At 39.8% G+C, this 20,659-nt stretch overlaps 1 protein-coding gene across 2 annotated transcripts in view; it reads right to left on the bottom strand.

Moving 5' to 3' along the window:
* The window catches only part of GTF2E2 (general transcription factor IIE subunit 2), a 90,459-nt gene that overhangs the window by 38,037 nt on the left and 31,763 nt on the right, over positions 1–20,659 (bottom strand). For both annotated transcript variants that reach the window (XM_069572901.1, XM_069572902.1), the window contains exons 4-5: positions 2,287–2,394; positions 584–766 (exon numbers count right to left, since the gene is read on the bottom strand). In XM_069572901.1, coding sequence (XP_069429002.1) covers positions 584–766; positions 2,287–2,394 — 291 coding nt within the window. The remainder of the gene's footprint in view (positions 1–583; positions 767–2,286; positions 2,395–20,659) is intronic.

Genomic DNA, 20,659 nt, shown 5'->3' on the forward strand with positions numbered 1-20,659 from the left:
CGTGTAACTGAACTACCAAGAAGAGGAGAGAAAGAAGCAAGCTTTCTCCATGGGTAGCAAAAAAAAAAGAACTTAAATCTTCCAGATTAGCAGCAGTCATTAGCAACTGTGACTAACAGAGACTAGCAGCCTTCCCAAGAGAGTCGAAAATTCAAACTAGAAATATAGTCTCTATCACATTTACTGACTGCCCCTTTCAGAATGCAAAACCAAGTTATCAGTCAGTGCTTTTGTGTTTTAAAGCCTCTGGTTCCCTCGGGTTGGCAATGTGCCCAAGTGCTGTTGAAGGAATCCTTGAATACAAACATTAACAACTTAAAAGAAAAACACTAATGCCATTGAGGAAATCTTTCCAGACGCATTTTGAAGAATCAATTATATACAACACCACGAGAAAGATGTCAAAGTTACACAAAAATGACTATGCTCTGTCCTGTTCTATAGCACAAAACACAAATTTCAAATCTTCAACTGATGATGGAGATGGTTTTAAAATAATTTTTTTTTAAGTCGATGTTTTTTAAAGCCAAAAGACAGTATCAATTCAAGTTATATTAAGGTGTAGAAAGAAGAGAGGGGTTACCTTGACAGCTTTCTGGGAATTGGGCAATCCTTCCTCGATGTCTTCTAGAAGAATCCCTCCTAAGCCTCGCTGGTCATGCTGATCCAAGAGCCTAAGCAGAGCCTTCTTATCTTTCAAGTTGTACTTGGGCTTAAAGGCATACTTTCCATCTACTACTTCAATTTTGGGATTATTGACTAGTGCCTGAAACAGTGACACAATTTCAACATATTAACAAAAGGAAATACCACACATACATTATTTAATTCTACTAATACTAAAAAAACAACAATACCTAATACAGAGGCAAATTAAAAGTATCTTGTGGATATCAACAGATCTAAACAACAGGCTATCTATCAATAGGCTAAAACAACAGGCAGAGATCAGCACGGTGCTCACTTTTTATTAAAAAAAAAAACTTTATTATTCACATAGAATCTCTAGATAAGAAAAAAACCAGTTTATTAGAACTGCTTTGAAGAAAATGTACCCATATTGTTTCAGAAGACAAAAGAGGTGAGAATCAAAAACACACCTATTAACATCAACAGCCACGGCCTACCCACCCTCAAAGTATCACATATCAGGATTATAACGTGAAAAACATTCCCCTGGGATGAACATATCAAAAATCAGTCTGTCTACATGGTATCAAAAGGCACTAGCAGCTGTAGAAGGACTTCAAAAGGACCAGAGAAGTGCAGATACGAAATTACCAAAATGTCAGTTGAGACTGAAACTGAGAAGGAACACAGAAATTTCTGAATATAATTATGTTCCCAGTCAGTCCTGTTGTATAACTAATACCAGAAGGAAAGCTCTTCAAGAAAGAGCAACCATTTTATTTTCTTCTACAGCTGCCAGCCTGACCATGAAAGGATAAAAAAACAGAAAGAAGAAATGAGAACAGAACAGTAATTAAAATAACCTTTACCTAATGTCAGTAATCCATGAAATTTCACAATTAGGAAAAGCATCAAAAATGTGGATTACTAATATGAGCCACAATGATACTGCCTAACTAGTTCATTTTACATTATGAAAATCAAAACTATCTTGCTTGGTAAAATAAACTGAACTCTATTTTAGAAGTTTACATTTAAAATCAGCACTGGTCTTAGAAAGTTGCTTTAATGAATTGTCATTTCATACTTTGCCAGAAAAGAGACAAATATCTCAATTTTTATTTTAAAGTGCTACTCATTTCCAAATCAACACAGTCACTGATTGTTTTCAGATTCATTTTCTTCCAATGTTGTGTGTATATATACAAAATATTCGTGGTTATTTTTCCAAGTGACTTGCCAGATGCAGTAACATCACTGTCAACTCATAATAGCAGTAGCAGTACAACAAATATATTTCTTAACAAAATATTTTGCTTTCCCTATAATACTTCAAGCTTTAAATGTCCCAAAACATAGAAACAATACAATCTGTCAAATACATACATTACAAATTAAGCAATTCAAAATAAGCATCAATTATTCTGTAAAAACTTAAAAATTAGTAGTGACTGACTTCTTTACAACTTTAATGCTACTGTCTCCAACATTTTAAAATAGATACACAGAATATACAAAAACAAATCAATCTCAAAATGTGTATGTTAAAAAAAAAAAAACCGTATACCAATTCAAGAAAAAACATCAGATTTCAGCATATGAAAACCCTACTTACAGTAAAAAAAATTTTTTACGATAATTTAAGACTATTCTTACCTCACTCATTAGCCATTGCTTCTGCTTGAGTCCAATATCTAAATGTTGCGTTTCATCCAAAATTTCTTCTAAAGTAAGAGGATGTGTATCTCCTCGCTGATGTCGTGTCTATTGAAGGAAGAAATTGCTATTTGAAGACGGTTTTAAAATGCTAGGTGTATTAAATAACAGGGTAAATGAATCTTTTCAGGAATGTAGAATGTGTAATTATTTGAAGCAGTACAATTATAGTGAAGAAGAGAATGGACTATAAAATCAGAACTGAGTTCAAACTTGAAGCTACATAAAATCAAACAATAAAATGAGAAAAAATATTTGTAATTCTTATCACAAAAAGTTAACCTTCCTAACATTTGAACAGTTCCAAAAAGCTAACAAGAAAAGGCCCCCAAAACAGGAACATTCTTTTTAAAGAAACGCTAATGACCATCAATGGAGGAAAAGATACTCAACTTCCACTAAGATATTTCTCATCTATTACACTGGCAAAAATCCTTATTTGACAACTCAATTGGTAAGGCTATAAGGAAACAGGCCCTCTAACACACCGATGGTAAACAATGCAAATTGATATGATTCCTTGGAAGGGAATTTGGCAACAGAAATGCACTGAAACCCTTAATCTAGCAAATCCAATTCTGAGCATTCACCCTAGAAGAACTACAACATAGAAAAGCAGAAAAGTTACCTGCAGCCTCCTTTTAAAAGGAAAATATTAGAAACAACTCAAGTAGCCATCAATGGACCTGAGTCTGAGCAAACCTCAGGAGATAGTGAAGGAAAGGGAAGCCCGGCGTGCTGCAGTCCAAGGGGTCGCAAAGAGTTGGGCACACCTGAGTGTCTGAACAACAAGGGCCCATCAACAGAGGACTGATTAAATTACAGCATATCAATGCTACTATACAGATGTTAAAAAAGAAAATGCAGGTGTTCGCAATGTGCTGATCTGCAAAGATGTCCAATACAAACTATTAAGAAAAATATGTTGAGACCAAATGCTGGTGAGGATGTGGAGAACAGGACTCTCCTTCTTTGCTGGTGGAAATGCAAATGGTTATGTGCAGAGTACATCATGAACTGTATAAAAAAGGTCTTAATGACACAGAAAACCACAATGGTGTGGTTACTCACCTAGAGCCAGACATTCTGGAATGTGAAGTCAAGCGCACCTTAGGAAGTATTTTGACAAACAAAACTAGTGGAGGTGATATAATTTGTGGAGGTGATTTAATTTCAGCTGAGCTATTTCAAATCCTAAAAGATGATGCCGTGAAAGTGCCACACTCAATATGTCAGCAAGTTTGGACAACTCAGCAGTGGCCACAGGACTGGAAAAGGTCAGTTTTCATTCTAATCCCGAAGAAAGGCAATGCCAAAGAATGTTCAAACTGCAGCACAATTGTGCTCATTCACATGCTAGCAAGGTAATGCTCAAAATCTTTCATGCTAGGCTTCAACAGTACATGTACGAAGAACTCCCAGATGTACAAGCTGGATTTAGAAAATGCAGAGAAACCAGAGCTCAAACTGCCAACATCTGTTGGATCATGGAAAAAGCAAGGGAATTCCAGAAAACATCTACTTCTGCTTATCGACTATGCTAAAGCTTTTGACTGTGCGAATCACAACAAACTGTGGAAATTTCTAAAAGAGATGGGAATACCAGACCACCTTACCTAAGAAACCTGTAGGCAGGTCAACAAGCAACAGTTACAACTGGACATGGAACAAAATTGGGAATGGAGGACTTCCAGCTCAAGATGGCACAGTAGAAGGACGTGTGCTCATCTGCTGCAAGAACACCAAAATCAAAACTAGCTGTTCAACAGCCATTAACAGGAGGATTCTGGAAACTACCAAAAAAAGATACCCCATGTCCAAAGGCAAAGAAGCCACAGTGAGACAGTAGGAGGGGCACAATCAGGATAAAATCAAATCCCACACTCACCAGGTGGGTGACCCACAAACTGGAGAACAATAATAGCAAAGAAGTTCTCCCACTGTAGTGAAGGTTTGAAGCCCCACATCAAGATTCCCAGCCTGGGGACCCAACAAACGGACTGAGAATCCCCAGGGAATCTGACCTTGAAAGTCAGCAGGATTTGATTCTAAGACTTTCACAGGACTAGGGGAAGCAGACTCCAGTCTTGAAAGACACAAACAAAACTTTGCGTACACCAAGATTCAGAGGAAAGGAGCAGTGACTCCACAACAAACTGAACCAAACCTACCTGCTCATGCTGGAGAGTCTCCTGTGGAGGCCTGAGTCAGCAGCGGCTCACCACAGGGACAGGGGAACTGGCAACAGCTGTCTGGGAAGGTCCCCTTTGGTGTAAACTCTCTTGGAGGTCACACTTAACTGGACCATAGAGCTCACAGACCCCACGGCTGGGTCACCTCAGGCCAAACAACTACCAGGGAGGGAGCGCAACCCTACCCCCATCAGCAGACAATTGGAGTAAAGCTTTACTCAGCACTGAAGATGGTGACTGCAGCCATGAAATAAAAAGACACTTACTCCTTGGAAGAAAAATTATGACCAACCTAGACAGCATATAAAAATCAGAGATATTACTTTGCCAACAAAGGTCCGTCTAGTCAAGGCTGTGGTTTTTCCAGTAGTCATATATGGATGCGAGAGTTGGACTATAAAGAAAGCTGAACACCAAAGAATTGATGCTTTTAAACTGTGGTGTTGGAGAAGACTCTTGAGAGGCCCCTGGACTGTAAGGAGATCAAACCAGTCCATCCTGAAGGAAATCAGTCCTGAATATTCATTTGAAGGACTGATGCTGAATCTGAAACTCCAATATTTGGCCACCTGACGCGAAGAGCTGACTCACTGGAAAAGACCTTGATGCTAAGAAAGATCGAAGGCGGGAGGAGAAGGGGATGACAGAGGATGAGATGGTTGGATGGCATCACCAACTCAATGGGCATGAGTTTGAGTAAACTCCACGAGTTGGTGATGGACAGGGAGGCCTGGCATGCTGCAGACCATGGGGTCGCAAAGAATCAGACATGACTGAGTGACTGAACTGACTGACTGACTTTAGTCAGCAAGGCCCTGCCCACCAGACCAAGACCCATTTTTTTCCCACCACCAATCCCTAGCATCAGGAAGCTTACACAAGCCTCTTAGCCTCCTTCATCAGAGGCCAGACAGAAGAAGCAAGCAGAAGCACAATCCCACAGCAAGTAAAACAAAACCACATTACAGAAAGTTAACCATCATGAAAAAGTAGAAAGGTAACTCCCAGATGAAGGGACAAGATAAAACCTCAGGAAAACATCTAAATGAAGTTGAGATAGGCAATCTTCCAGAAAAAGAATTCAGAATAATGATACTGAAGATGATTCAGGATCTTGGAAAAAGAATGGAGGCAAAGATTGAGAAGAAGGAAGAAATGTTTACCAAAGATCTGCAGGAACCAAAGAACAGACAGAGGTGAATAATACACTAGACGGAATCCACAGCAGAAAAACTGAGGCAGAAGCACGGATAAATGACCTGGAGGACACAATGGTGGAAATCACTGCCACAGAATATACAAAAAAAGAATGAAAAGAAATGAAAACAGCCTAAGACACCTTTGGGACAACATTAAACAAATGAACATTCACATTATTGGGTTCCCAGAAGGAGAAGAGAGAAAGGACTTGAGAAAATATATGAAGATATAACAGCTGAAAACTTATGAAGATATAATAGCTGAAAACTTCCCTAACATGGGAAAGGAAATAATCAACAAGTCCAGGAAGCACAGAGGATAAACTCAGGAAGTAGGAAGGATAAATTCGAGGAGGAACACGAGACACATAGTGATCAAGCAGACAAAAATTAAAGATAAACTATTAAAAGCAACAAGGGAAAAATTGACAACATACAAGGGAACTCCCATCATGCTATCAACTGATTTCTCAACAGAAACTCTACAAGTCAGAAGAAATAATGGCAGGATATATTTAAAGTGATGAAAGAACCTACAACCAAGAATATTCTACCCAGCAATACTCTCTCTCAGATTTGATGGAGAAATCAAAGGCTTTTCAGACAAGCAAAAGCTAAGAGAATTCAGCACCACCAAACCAGCTTTTACAACAAATGATAAAGAACTTCTCTAGACAGAAAACGAGAAGGAAAAATTTTACATAAAGAAAATAAACCCCAAATAGTTAAGAAAACAGTAATAGGATCATACACATCAATAATTATTTTAAATGTAAATGGATTAAATGCACCAACCAAAAGACACAGACCAGCTGAGCAGATGAAAACATGTGCTTGTATGCACTTCCACTTAGCACATCACTCTGCTTGGCCCCCCATGTTGTATGTAATTATTTCATACTGCTGCTGCTAAGTCACTTCAGTCGTGTCCAATTCTGTGCGACCCCATAGACAGCAGCCCACCAGGCTACCCCATCTCTGGGATTCTCAGGCAAGAATACTGGAGTGGGTTGCCATTTCCTCCTCCAACGCATGAAAGTGAAAAGTCAAAGGGAAGTTGCTCAGTCGTGTCCGACTCTTAGCGACCCCATGGACGGCAGCCTACCAGGCTCCTCCGTCCATGGGATTTTCCAGGCAAGAGTACTGGAGTGGGGTGCCATTGCCTTCTCCAAATTATTTCATATTGCTAGGTTAATCACGTTCCTAGTATGGCTTGCAACTGTAATTATCTTTTATTTTTTGTCTGGCTATTAATTTTTTGAAAAAATACAAATGCCCAGGGATTTTTTTTTTTTTTTGCCAGAGCTCCAGATATGTTTCTAATGAGCAGTCATGTTTAAAAACAATTGAACTATATGAGGATCTTTTACTTTTATCTAGGTTGTTTCACTTTTCTATCTCATATTCGGTGCTCCCGTTTAATTCAGTTTATGTTTTCCAATTTCTTCATCATTTTTTTCTCTTTTGATGTTCTTTATCAGGCACAAATACATATATATATATATATACTATGTATAATACATGTATTTAGAAAACTTACGAATTTTTGCATAGCTAAAAAATTTATGACATTTTCATTCCACTTGCTTGACTTAGTATAAATAGAAAGCTCAATTTCTAACTGAAAAAAAAAACAGATATGCAAGAAGCAACAATGGTTTTTACTATACAACACAGCGAACTGTAGTCAATATCTTGTAATAACTTATAATGGAAAATATATGCAGAGTACATCATGGGAAATGCCAGGCTGGATGAAGCACAAGCTGGAATCAAAACTGCCAGGAGAAATATCAATAACCTCAGATATGCAGATGACACCACGCTACAGGTAGAGAGCGAAGAGGAATTAAAGAGCCTCTTGATGAAGGTGAAAAAGGAGAATGAAAAGGCTAGCTTAAAACTCAACAATCAAAAAACTACAGTCATGGCATCACTTCACGGCATCCCATCACTTCATGGCAAATAGGTGAGGAAAAAGTGGAAACAGTGACAGACTTCATTTCTTGGGCTCCAAACTCACTGTGGACAGTGACTGCAGCCATGAAATTAAAAGACACTTGCTCCTTGGAAGAAAAGCTATGACAAATCTAGATAGCGTATTAAAAAGCAGAGACGTCACTTTGCCCACAAAGGTGCCTAGAGTCAAAGCTATGGCTTTTCTAGTAGTTACGTACACATGTGAGAGTTGGACTATAAAGAAGGCTAAGGGTTCAAGAACTGATGCTTTCGAACTGTGGTGCTGGAGAAGACTGGAGAGTCCCTTGAACAGCAAGGAGATCAATCAATCCTAAAGTGGGCCAAACCTGAATATTCACTGAAGAAGACTGATTCATTCAAAAGATTGATGCTGAAGCTGAAGTTCCAACACTTTGGCCACCTGATGCAATCAGCCAACTCACTGGAAGAGACTCTGATACTGGGAAAGATTGAGGGTAAGAGAAGGGGGTGATCTAAGATGAGACGGTTGCATAGCATCACTGACTCAACAGACCTGAGATGAGCAAACTCAGGGAGATAGTGAAGGAAAGAGAAGCCTGGCGTGGTGCAGTTCACAGGGTCACAAAGAGTCAGAAATGACTTAGTGACTGAAAAACAACATATTAACTATATGGCATTCTGAAAAAGCAAAACTATGGAGACCATAAACAATTTAGTTGCTGCTAGTGGAGGTGATGGAATTCCAGTTGAGCTATTTCAAATCCTGAAAGATGATGCCGTGAGAGTGCTGCACTCAATATGCCAGCAAATTGGGAAAACTCAGCAGTGGCCACAGGACTGGGAAAGGTCCGTTTTCATTCCAATCCCAAAGAAAGGCAATGACAAAGAATGCTCAAACTACCATGCAATAGCACTCATCTCACACGCTAGTAAAGTAATGCTCAAAATTCTCCAAGCCAGGCTTCAGCAGTACATGAACCGTGAACTTCCAGATGTTCAAGCTGGTTTTAGAAAAGGCAGAGGAACCAGAGATCAAATTGCCAACATCTGCTGGATCATCGAAAAAGCAAAAGAGTTCCAGAAAAACATCTATTTCTGCTTTATTGACTATGCCAAAGCCTTTGACTGTGTGGATCACAATGAACTGTGGAAAATTCTTCAAGAGATGGGAATACCAGACCACCTGACCTGCCTCTTGAGAAACCTATATGCAGGTCAGGAAGCAACAGTTTGAACTGGACACAGAACCACAGACTGGTTCCAAATAGGAAAAGGAGTACATCAAGGGTGTATATTGTCACCCTGCTTATTTAACTTATATATGCAGAGTACATCATGAGAAACGCTGGGCTGGACGAAGCACAAGCTGGAATGAAGATTGCTGGGAGAAACATCAATAACCTCAGATATGCAGATGACCACCCTTATGGCAGAAAGTGAAGAGGAACTTAACGGCCTCTTGATGAAAGTGAAAGAGGAGAGTGAAAAAGTTGCCTTAAAGCTCAACACTCAGAAAACGAAAATCATGGCATCTGGTCCCATCACTTCATTGGAAATAGATGGGGAAACAGTGTCAGACTTTACTTCTTTGGGCTCCAAAATCACTGCAGATGGTGACTGCAGCCATGAAATTAAAAGACGCTTTCTCCTTGGAAGAAAAGTTATGACCAACCTAGATAGCATATTGAAAAGCAGAGACATTACTTTGCCAACAGAGGTCTATCTAGTCAAGGCTATGATTTTTCCTGTGGTCATGTATGGATGTGAGAGTTGGACTGTGAAGAAAGCTGAGTGCCGAAGAATTGATGCTTTTAAACTGTGGTGTTGGAGAAGACTCTTGAGAGTCCCTTGGACTGCAAGGAGATCCAATCAGTCCATTCTAAAGGAGATCAGTCCTGGGTGCTCACTGGAAGGACTGATGTTAAAGGTGAAACTCCAATACTTTGGCCACCTCATGCGAAGAGTTGACTCATTGGAAAAGACTCTGATGCTGGGAGGGACTGGGGGCAGGAGGAGATGACAGAGGATGAGATGGCTGGATGGTATCGCTGACTCGATGGACGTGAGTTTGAGTGAACTCTGGGGGTTGGTGATGGACAGGGAGGCCTGGCATGCTGTGATTCATGGGGTTGCAAAGAGTCGGACACGACTGAGCAACTGAACTAAACTGAACTGATAGGAAGTAAACCAGGAGAAAAAATAAGTAGAAATACAGCCAAGAATAAGACTTCTTCATTTATACCTTCTCATACGGTTTTTCATATTTAGAGACATATTATGTAAACAAAAAAAAGAGTTAAATTAAAAAGAAATATTCCAGGCCCTAAGCTTCATCACTGTTGGGCAGGTTTTTGAGTCTCTCCGGGCTTCAGTCAGGCCATTATATAACTAAAACAAAAGTATTTCAAAGGTATGTTTAGAAAGCATATAAAGATATAAAGCCTGCAACTTCCCTGGTGGTCCTTGGTTAAGATTCTGTGCTTACAAGGCAAGAGGCATGAGTTTGATCCCTGGTCAGGAAACTAAGATACCTCATGTTGCATAGCGTGGCCAAGAAACAAAAATATGTAAAACTGAACACATACCATGAAGAACCATTTATTGAGCATTTGCTGTTAATTCATTCACTTACTTGATAACTCCCATATGCCAAAGTACTGCAATGAGACACACAATGAAACGCAAACCACTTCTGCCTTTCAAGAGCTCCCAAAATAGGGTCAGAGCTAAATGCACATGTATGAAAGTTAGGTATCTGATTATCTGCCAAAAACACAGGGACATTCAGAGGAAATGAAAGAGAAAGCTGAATGTGGACAAACCTCTGAATGGTGACTAGAGAAACAGGAAGGAGCAGCAGCTGCAGTATAGCAAAGCACAGGGGGCTCCAAAGCCAAGTGCACACAACCCAGAGCTACGAAGGTTGATCCATTTGAGAGCTTTATTAAATTTTTTAATTTAAAATTTCCACTTACAAATTATGTTTTACTAATACTGAATGTGAACTGACACCAGAAGACTCCCCTGGCTTCATGTCAGATGACCCACATTTCAGATGGTGACGCGCGTGGAGGAAGCCTGAGAAAAGAGTGGGAATCCCACATGACAAGGGGGTTGACGGGCACGGCCTCACTCATTCACTCTCAGCCTTCTGCAGCACACTATAGTTTATCTGCTGTAAGATTCCAGCACTGCGGTGAATCTTTTTTTTTTTAAGACCTTTAAAATAGAGACTGTATAATGATTTTATTAACCTATTAAGGAACATCCACTTAAAACTGAGTCACAAATTTGTTTTACAAAAAGGCAAGTGTTTCAAATTTGTTAGCTATTTCTAAGATTACAGAGGTTATTCATAGTTTGCTAACAATTCCTTCAAAGTAAAACTAGCATTTTAACAACATTTGAAAGTAACAAAGCAACTATTTTGGAAAGCAATTTATGCTGAAGGAAGAGCACATTGAAAAAGAACCTTTAGGAAATATTTCCATCAGTATGTGACTTGAGTTTAAAATATTTCAGAAGAAAAACTCATACCTGCCTATTTTCAAAATTTTACAAATTTTTTATTTTTAACCTTTATTTTTAAAAACACTTCTAACAAAATCCTTCAGTGAATTTCAGATCAATACATCAAAAATATAAAAAATTATAAATCCTTCTGACATATTTGCATGAATTGAATGACACACAAAGATGGAAATGTACTAACCAAAATGCCTAATGAGTTGACAAGAATATTAAAAAAAAGAAAAACACACAAAAATTTTTGTAATGTAATACTGTGACTGTGTCACTAGAGAATCCCCTCCCCCAAATACTGCATCCTCTCCCCCAAGGATATCCGTGTCCAAACCCTTGCAACCTGAAGTGTTACCATATATGGCAAAAGGGACTTCACTGATGTGACCAAAGATTACTGTGGCTTACTGCATAGGCAGTAATCACAAGTGTCCTGGGAAAAGTCACAGTGAATGTGAATAGTAGCAGATGTGACAATGGAAATAAGAGGCTGGAGAGATGGAAGGAAGGGGCCATGTGTCAGGAAACACAGCTGGTCTCCAGAAGCTGAAAAAGAAAAGAGAACAGAAGATCTCTTCACAGTCTCCAGAGGAACCACCTGGCTACAGCCCAGTGAGACTGACTTTGGACTTTGGACCTACAAAACTGGAAGATAACGAATTTGTGTTATTTTAAGCCACCAAGTTGGTGGTAATTTGTTACAGCAGCAATAAGAAACCAAGATAAGGACTTTCTTCCCTGCAGATCTAAAAATCTATGTATTTATAGCTATGAATGCAAATTAAAACCCAGGATCCAAATACACTAAACTTAATTTTTAAGACACAAGTTACTTTACAGAAAAAGCTAAATGAAGATTTTCAGACATGATGAATGACATATTGCTTTACTTAGCAAAACAGCTTTTAAGAAAACATTCATTTTTTTAATCTCAACTTTCAAAAATTCTTAATTCTGTGCCAGTTTAAAACATACACACTTTATCTGTGCAGTAGTACATTAGCACATATAAAAAGAATAGGCCAGAAAAAATATAATTTGGGGGTGGTGAATCAAAAACAGGTGGAGACTGGGACTTCCCTGGTGGTCCACTAGTTAAAATCTGCCTGCCAATGCAGGGGACACAGGTTGAATCCCTGGTCAGGGAACTAAGACCCCACGTACTGTAGAACAACTAAGCCCGTGTACCACAACTACTGCACCCGTGCACCTACAGCCTGTACTCTGCAACAAGAGAAGTCACCTCAACAAGAAACCCTCGCACCTCAGCTAGTGAGCAGCCCCCACTCACTGCAACTAGAGGAAGCGCATGCACAGCAATAAAGACCCAGCACAGCCATAAATACATAAATCAGGTGGAGATCAGTGCATTTTGCACTGGTACTTTGCTTACTTTGGACATATGTAATATATTTGTACGTATTTTGGACATATGAACCTGGAAAAGCCTAGCCTAAAGGAGAAGGAATAAGGGAGTTTAGGGTAATTTTACTTGTCTAAAGACAGCCAAATCAAGTCCTTCAAAGTAATTATTCCATACTCTTCATTGTCACTAATTATCAAATTTCATATATTTTCCTAATTTTCTTCACATTAAAAACTTCTCCCCCATTATAATATTATGTAAAATTATCAAAAGGCTAAGTTAATCTGGAAACAGAAGCAAGAAAGAATGAAGACAGCTCAAGAAAAAATTTAGAAAGCACTAGCCATGTCTGTTATTACTCGTTTTAATATTTAAAATAAGTGGGACTTTTAAAATTAGAAAAGTACAAAGATGGAATACTCAAGATACAAAAGCCTAACCATTTTGAAACTATGTAAAGAGAGAAGCCAAGAAACACAGCTATCAAACTGTCAAGGGAAAAGATAAGAAAATATGAGTGACCAGCAAAGGAAACAAGAGATATAAACCTGAGAAACTTAAAATTACTTTTATTTCCTGCTCTTAGATCAAGAACTAAGAAAAATGAGGGAGCACCTAAAGAGAATACTCAATACTATAGAGCTAAAGACTTCAGTTTTCAGTGAAGGGTATTACACATCTTTGTTCAATTTCTTCCTGGTCATTAGATGATGTTTGGTGTACTACACTGCCGGGAGCCACCATGAGGAATTCCACCCGTGACAAGGTCATGTGGCAGAGCTCTGATGGCAAGGCTAACCAGACCTCAGGTTTTCCCCCTGGAATTTCCTGAGCATCCACCCCCCCCCCCCCAAAAAAAAAGCAGAATCTGCCTGCTTTTCCACTCTTCTGACATTCTTTGGAAAAAGTCAATTCAGCGCTTTAGTCTTCTGCATTTGAGAGTGTTTCAATCCAAAAACCCCTCTGATGGCTTTCTAGCCTGCCTGCAGGACTCCTACAGCTGCGCACATGATTGTTTGAGGCCTCCTGACGGCAGGAGGCACAGGAAGCTTAAAACATCCTAGGAATGTAGGGGCTTCCGAAGAGTCAAAATCATTAGACTAGGACTGATTAAAAGTTTCATTTGTTGAGCCAATACTTGCTGCCAAATTTTCATATCCTTTATTTCTAGATATAGTTGGTATATAGAAAAACAAGTAGTAGGCCTGGTATTAGCAACATTAGATCTTTGAGTTAAGTACCTTCTTTCTTACAACCCACTGCACCTTTGTTCTATAGAGATGTAACTTTAATGCTTTAAAGAGATGCAGATTAAAGAAAAACACTTCAGGGGAAATGAAATTAACATTCATTAAGGAAGAGAGCCAAAAAGTGTTAACAAGCCTCTTGGCCAGAAGATAATGTAAATCACCTGAGATCTTCTGTATACAAAGATACACAGAAAGAGTCTGGGCTGCTAACGCTACATAATTTTGTATTACCCATTGATCTCTATGTATAATCAAAAGTATAAAAGGCCTTGAAGGACAATAGAAGGAGAGCCAGTCGGTGGACTGGTTTTCCCCGTGTCTCCCTCTCTCTCTTTTTCCTTTTCCTCTTTAATTTCAGGCTGAATTCCCATCTGGGGCACGGAGGCCCGCCAAGTCTACTTTACTTGCCCTGGCTGTTAAGACCCGCGCAAAAGGGAGCCTAAGGCAAGGCACCCTTAGATATTCAAGAGAGTGCCGGTGGCCTAACGTAGATGGTGCAAGCTCCTTGTCTGGAACTTTATTGGTTTTCCACGTAACCCAAGTTAATCAGCCTCTTCTCTCCACTTAATTTTCCTACTACACTATTTCTTCCTAATCTAATCTTATGTTAATAAATAAATAAGTTTTTCTCACACCAACGCCGTCCCCGCTTCTAATTCCCTGGATCCACCAGGGCTGGACCCCAGCACTACACTGTAATTTTACTAATTTTTTTCTTGTTACTTTGTAGAGACTGATTTTAGCAATACTGACTCTGTATGTAGCAACCCTATTAAACATATTTAATTCCAACAGTTGGCAAATTGCCTTGGCTTTCCCATGTACTTAATCACGTCTACAGTTTCACTTCTTCCTTTACAACTTTTACATTTGCCATTTCTTTTTTCTTGCTTTATTGCACTGGGTAGGACTTCCAGCATAGTACAGAAGTGACAAGTAGCTATCTTTTTATGACTTCTGAGGAAAAGCACTATTTCACCGTAAGTATGGAGGTTTTTACTGGGCTTCCCCAGTGGCTCAGTGGTAAAAAATCTGCCTGCAATGCAGGAGACACAGGTTCAATCCCTGGGTCAGGAAGATCCCCTGGAGAAGGGCATGGCAACCCACTCCAGTATTCTTGCCTGGAGAATCCCATGGACAGAGGAGCCTGGTGGGCTACAGTCCAATGGGGTTGCAAAGAGTCGGACATGACTGATGAGACTTAGCATGCATGGAGGTTTCCATCACCGCTCCCCCATTACAGGGTTTCCCCATCATTGTTCCACAGAAATCTAGGATCCATAAGATGTCACTAGGTGTACCATAAGAAACTGTGATTTAAAAAATGACTTACAGGAGCAAAAAAGCAGTTCTGCTTGTCTAACAGGAAATTTGGGGGAAATTCTAAACAAGGAATCTTCCATACTGAGACTCAACTGCCTCCTTCTGATCTGCTGTTGTAAATGTTGCGCAACATGACCATGTAGTGATACAAGTAAAATTCTGTGAGCTGTTCATATTTTTTGAGACATTTTTTGCAAAGTTAGTATTACTCGCTGTTTTATCCTTTATTAGAGACTGTTTTATAAACATGTCCAACAGTTCACTGTGACGATTTCTGAAGGCGAGATCTGTGATTGATAGAAGAATCTAAGCCTAAACCCATGAACAATCCTAATCAGGCTGCTGTTGTTCTTTAGTCGCTCCGTCGTGTTCGACCCTTTGTGATCCCATGGACCACAGCACACCAGGCTCCTCTATCCATGGGATTTCCCAGGCAAGAATACTGGAGTGGGTTGCCATTTCCTTCTAAAGGGGATCTTCCCAACCCAGGGATTTCACCTGTGTCTTCTGCATTGGCAGATGGACCCTTTACTGTAGAACTATAATCTTCTAAGCCATTTCACTGCACCAGTGCAACAAGAGATACCAAAAGAGCCTACCATTACAGTGAGAGCTAGTAACCAATGCATTTTACATGGCCTGATCATCCACAGAGACCTAGTCCATTATTCACCACTACGGCAAACAACTTATAACGGTTCCAGCAAAACTGAAAAGACACTTAAGCAGAAGTAACAGGCACTGGAAAAGTCAAGGTACTCACCATTTTAAACAGCTATTGGAAATCTCAAACCAAACAGAGTAAAATTTCCATTTTACAAAGTTACATTGAGTGAAAAGGCTCAGGAAGCACGTTACAGTAAAACTTATTACCCAGAAAAGGGGGATTAGGGGATATCCCACTGCTAGCAGGAACCCTAATAACGCCATCCTATCAAATGACAGTGAGTAAAATGCGTATTATGAGAAACTGAAACGTATCAAACCGTTTAAGTCAACGAACTGATGACATATCACATGGTGCTGCTGAGGCATATTTAATAAACTGAGAAACAACAGCTTGTCTATCTAGGCTGACAAACCAACAGATTTCACCAATAAATATCATGAAGTAACATCTGTAAAGTTTTTAAATGATGGTGAATTTCAAGAAAAACTTTGCTACTGCAAAGAACCACCATGAACAAGCAAAGAGAAGGACATTTAGGTGGTGTCTTTATATCTGGAAACAAAGGTCTGTCTTGGAGGAACTGTGCTGGTATTCTCTTACACACACACACACACACTCTCTCTCTCACACACACACACACACACAAATAATGATGTTATCACAACACAGATTTCTTCAGAGAGGTACCAGTATCAAAAACCTTTGGAAATGAAATGAAAAATGTCTTAAATAATGGTACAAAAATGGTCTGCTTTATTACACAAAGACCAGTACACTTGGGCACAGAAATCTGCTGCATATAGAAATCCAGTGGCTTAGCAGATTTCTCTCAAAGAACATTTAAGCAGGTGAGTTACAGAAGTGCTTTCAAGAAAATAGGAGACCATACTTCACTGAGTGCTCTGAAGATGAAAAAGGACCGCAGAAGCCAGCTTTCTTTGCAGACTTTTTTTTTTTTTAATTATATGAACCAGTTGAACAAGTTTCTGCAAGACTCTAGAAAAAAATGTTCTGACTTACAGTGGCTTCTGATTTTCAAAAGAAAACAGAATCTTTGGAAAAATCATGTAGCAAAAGGAAATCCTGCTGTTTGGGCTTGAGAGTGAGGAAGGATGTCAGCAAGTCTCAAGCGTTACTGAAATGTAGATGGAGAAGGACAACATGAGAAAAATCAAACTGTATTTTCCCTTCCTTTCAATGAAAAAGTATGCCTGGCTGAAGGACTCTTTCTTTCTCTGGCTCGTCTGCTCATTTGTGAACAAGTAAACTCCCTACCTGGGTAAGGTTAAAAAAATAAATAAATAAAGGAGCTTCCCTGGTGGCTCAGTGGATTTGATCCCTGATCTGAGGAGGCCCCACAGGCTGTGGAGCAACTAAGCCCGTGCACCATGACTACTGAGCCTGTGCTCTGCAGCCTGGGAGCCACAACTCCTGGAGCCCTCGCATCCGAGAACCCACGCTGCCCAGGAGAGTCACTGCAGCGAGAAGCCTGCTCATCACCACAGAGAGCAGCCCCCGCTCGCTGCAACTAGAGAAAAGCCCGAGCTGCAACTAGAGAAAAGCCCGAGCAGCAACGAAGACCCAGCACAGCCAAAAACAAACTAACTTTTAAAATTAAAGAAAAAACTGAAGCTTACCTATACCACCGACTTGCATTAGAGTTGGTATCCTTTCTGGAGAGGAGGAACCTCACACACATGAAAAGAGTAGGCTAACAAACAGAGTAAAATATATACAAAGAAACTCGCATTCTCTATTTACATGAACAATTATTATTGGCTATGATAGTCACAACTTACAGTTACGTAATTACATGAGCTGTAGGTATAACAATTTTTTAATAAGAGTTCCCTGAGACCTAAAAATTATTTCAAGGCTTTTTTCAGAGTAACAAGTTTGAGAAAGGCCATTCTGTTTTCCTAAGGAACTCTGCTTCTATTACTAACTTGTTAAAAGTTTTTATCATAAACGGGTGTCAGCTTTTATCAGAAGCATTTTCTGTATCTAAAATGATCCTAAGATTTTTCTTATTTGTTCTGTTAATATGACTCACACTGACTGATTTCCAAATAGTAAAAACTCTAACATTCTTAAACTCTACTTCATCATGACATATTATACTTCTTAAATATGAGTGGATTTGGATTGTTCCTATCTTTTTAAGGATTTTTACACCTGTATAGACCTGAGATACTGGTCTATAATTTAAATTCACTTAAAACTGTAAATAAATCCAGGTTCTTGACCCAACCTTGCTGTCAACCAAAGCTGTGTCTATGAGTTGGTCATTTAACTTCTCTGAACTTCAGAGTTTTGAAATTCAAATATGATTGTCTGAATTAATTCAGACAGAAGCTAGCCCAGTGGTTCTCAGCCATCAGTGTGAATCAGAATCACCTGAAGGGCTTGTGAAAACCCAGATGGCTGAGCTGCACCCACAGAGTTTCAGCTCAGTAGACCCAGGAAAGGGCCCAAGAATATGCACTTCTTACAAATCCCCGAGAGATGCTGATGCCACTGGCTGGAGAACAACACTTTAAGAACCACTGAGCTAGGCTAAACCACACTGCTTTCAACATGATGTTTTACATAACTAAGGTACAACCACCTAAAGAGGTAATATAGTGAGATCAACAGAAAAATCATTTGATCAAAAGCAAAGTGCACCATTAACTTGCCATCTGAGAACTAGAACAGTGTCCCATATGGAGCTAATGGTGTCCACTGAACCTTCTCCCTATAATTTCTACCTAATTCTCATCAAGCAATTAAAGAGAGCTCTTCCATCAGTGAATGAATAAACTATGAGGAGCATTTTGTGTTGCCTTTTTTACTTTCTAAGTTTTTGCAGAGAAGGCAATGGAACCCCACTCCAGTACTCTTGCCTGGAAAATCCCACAGACGGAGGAGCCTGGTGGGCTGCAGTCCATGGGGTTGCTAAGAGTTGGACATGACTGAGCGCCTTCACTTTCACTTTTCACTTTCATGGATTGGAGAAGGAAATTGCAACCCACTCCAGTGTTCTTGCCTGGAGAATCCCAGGGACAGGGGAGCCTGGTGGGCTGCTATCTATGGGGTTGCACAGAGTCAGACACAACTGAAGGAACTTAGCAGCAGCAGCACCAAAGTTCTTGGCTTTATCAGCTCTTCAGAGTTGAAGACTTTTCAAAAAAGAGTTTACAGATCATCATTCATATGTACACTTTCCCTTTCAAAAGAGAGCTACCTTTTTACTGAAAAAAAAAAAAGAGGACACACACAAAAAAAGGTTATAACTCTCATCTCCACCCAAAATTTATAATGCGTTGCCTGAAAGTATAATTAAACTCCAGGGACTCAAGTCAGAAAAAAAAAAAGCACTGTTTGGGGGAAGCCTTCATAAATGATAATTGAAGTATCATAAATTATCCACTATAGTCAGGGCTTCTGGTTTCTTCCCATCCTAAATATTTTTCTGACAGTTAAAAATAGGACCCTTGCTCAGTTCAGTTGCTCAGTCGTGTCCGGCTCTTTGCGACCACATGAATCGCAGCACGCCAGGCCTCCTTGTCCATCACCAACTCCTGGAGTTCACTCAAACTCATTTGCATCAAGGCAGTGATGCCATCCAGCCATCTCATCCTCTGTCATCCCCTTCTCCTCCTGCCTCCAATCCCTCCCAGCATCAGAGTCTTTTCCAATGAGTCAACTCTTCACATAAGGTGGCCAAAGTACTGGAGCTTCAGCTTTACCATCATTCCCACCAAAGAATCCCAGGGCTGATCTCCTTCAGAATGGACTGGTTGGATCTCCTTGCAGTCCAAGCGACTCTCAAGAGTCTTCTCCAACACCACAGTTCAAAAGCATCAATTCTTCGGCGCTCACCTTTCTTCACAGTCCAACTCTCACATCCATACATGACCACTGGAAAAACCATAGCCTTGACTAGACGGACCTTTGTTGGCAAAGTAATGTCTCTGCTTTTCAATATGCTATCTAGGTTGGTCATAACTTTCCTTCCAAGGAGTAAGCGACTTTTAATTTCATGGCTGCAGTCACCATCTTCAGTGATTTTGGAGCCCAAAAAAATAAAGTCTGACACTGTTTCCCCATCTATTTCCCATAAAGTGATGGGACCGGATGCCACGATCTTCATTTTCTGAATGTTGAGCTTCACACCAACTTTTTCACTCTCCTCTTTCACTTTCATCAAGAGGCTTTTTAGTTCCTCTTCACTTTCTGCCATGAGGGTGGTGTCATCTGCATATCTGAGGATATTGATATTTCTCCCGGCAATCTTGATTCCAGCTTGTGTTTCTTCCAGCCCAGCGTTTCTCGTGATGTACTCTGCACAGAAGTTAAATAAGCAGGGTGGCAATACACAGCCTTGACGTACTCCTTTTCCTATCTGGAACCAGTCTGTTTTTCCATGTCCAGTTCTGTTGCTTCCTGACCTGCATATAGATTTCTCAAGAGGCAGGTCAGGTAGTCTGGTATTCCCATCTCTTGAAGAATTTTCCACAGTTTCTTGTGATCCACACAGTCAAAGGCTTTGGCATAGTCAATAAAGCAGAAATAGATGTTTTTCTGGAACTCTCTTGCTTTTTCGATGATCCAGCAGATGTTGGCAATTTGATCTCTGGTTCCTCTGCCTTTTCTAAAACCAGCTTGACTTGCTAGGACATTCTAAATTCTGAATTCTGATGAATTGCAGTTTATGGGCAATTGAGAGCCAAACCTTTCAATAATTCTGTCTCTTCTATCTCCACACACCCCATGTTCATGCCATACTGTCCAACAACGCATTGCTTTCAGGGGAGAATCTCCAAGGAAAGGAACCATTGATAAGAAATCTCTAATGATAAAAGTAA

Source organism: Ovis canadensis, chromosome 26 (genome assembly GCF_042477335.2).
Source record: "Ovis canadensis isolate MfBH-ARS-UI-01 breed Bighorn chromosome 26, ARS-UI_OviCan_v2, whole genome shotgun sequence".
Taxonomy (NCBI): domain Eukaryota; kingdom Metazoa; phylum Chordata; class Mammalia; order Artiodactyla; family Bovidae; genus Ovis; species Ovis canadensis.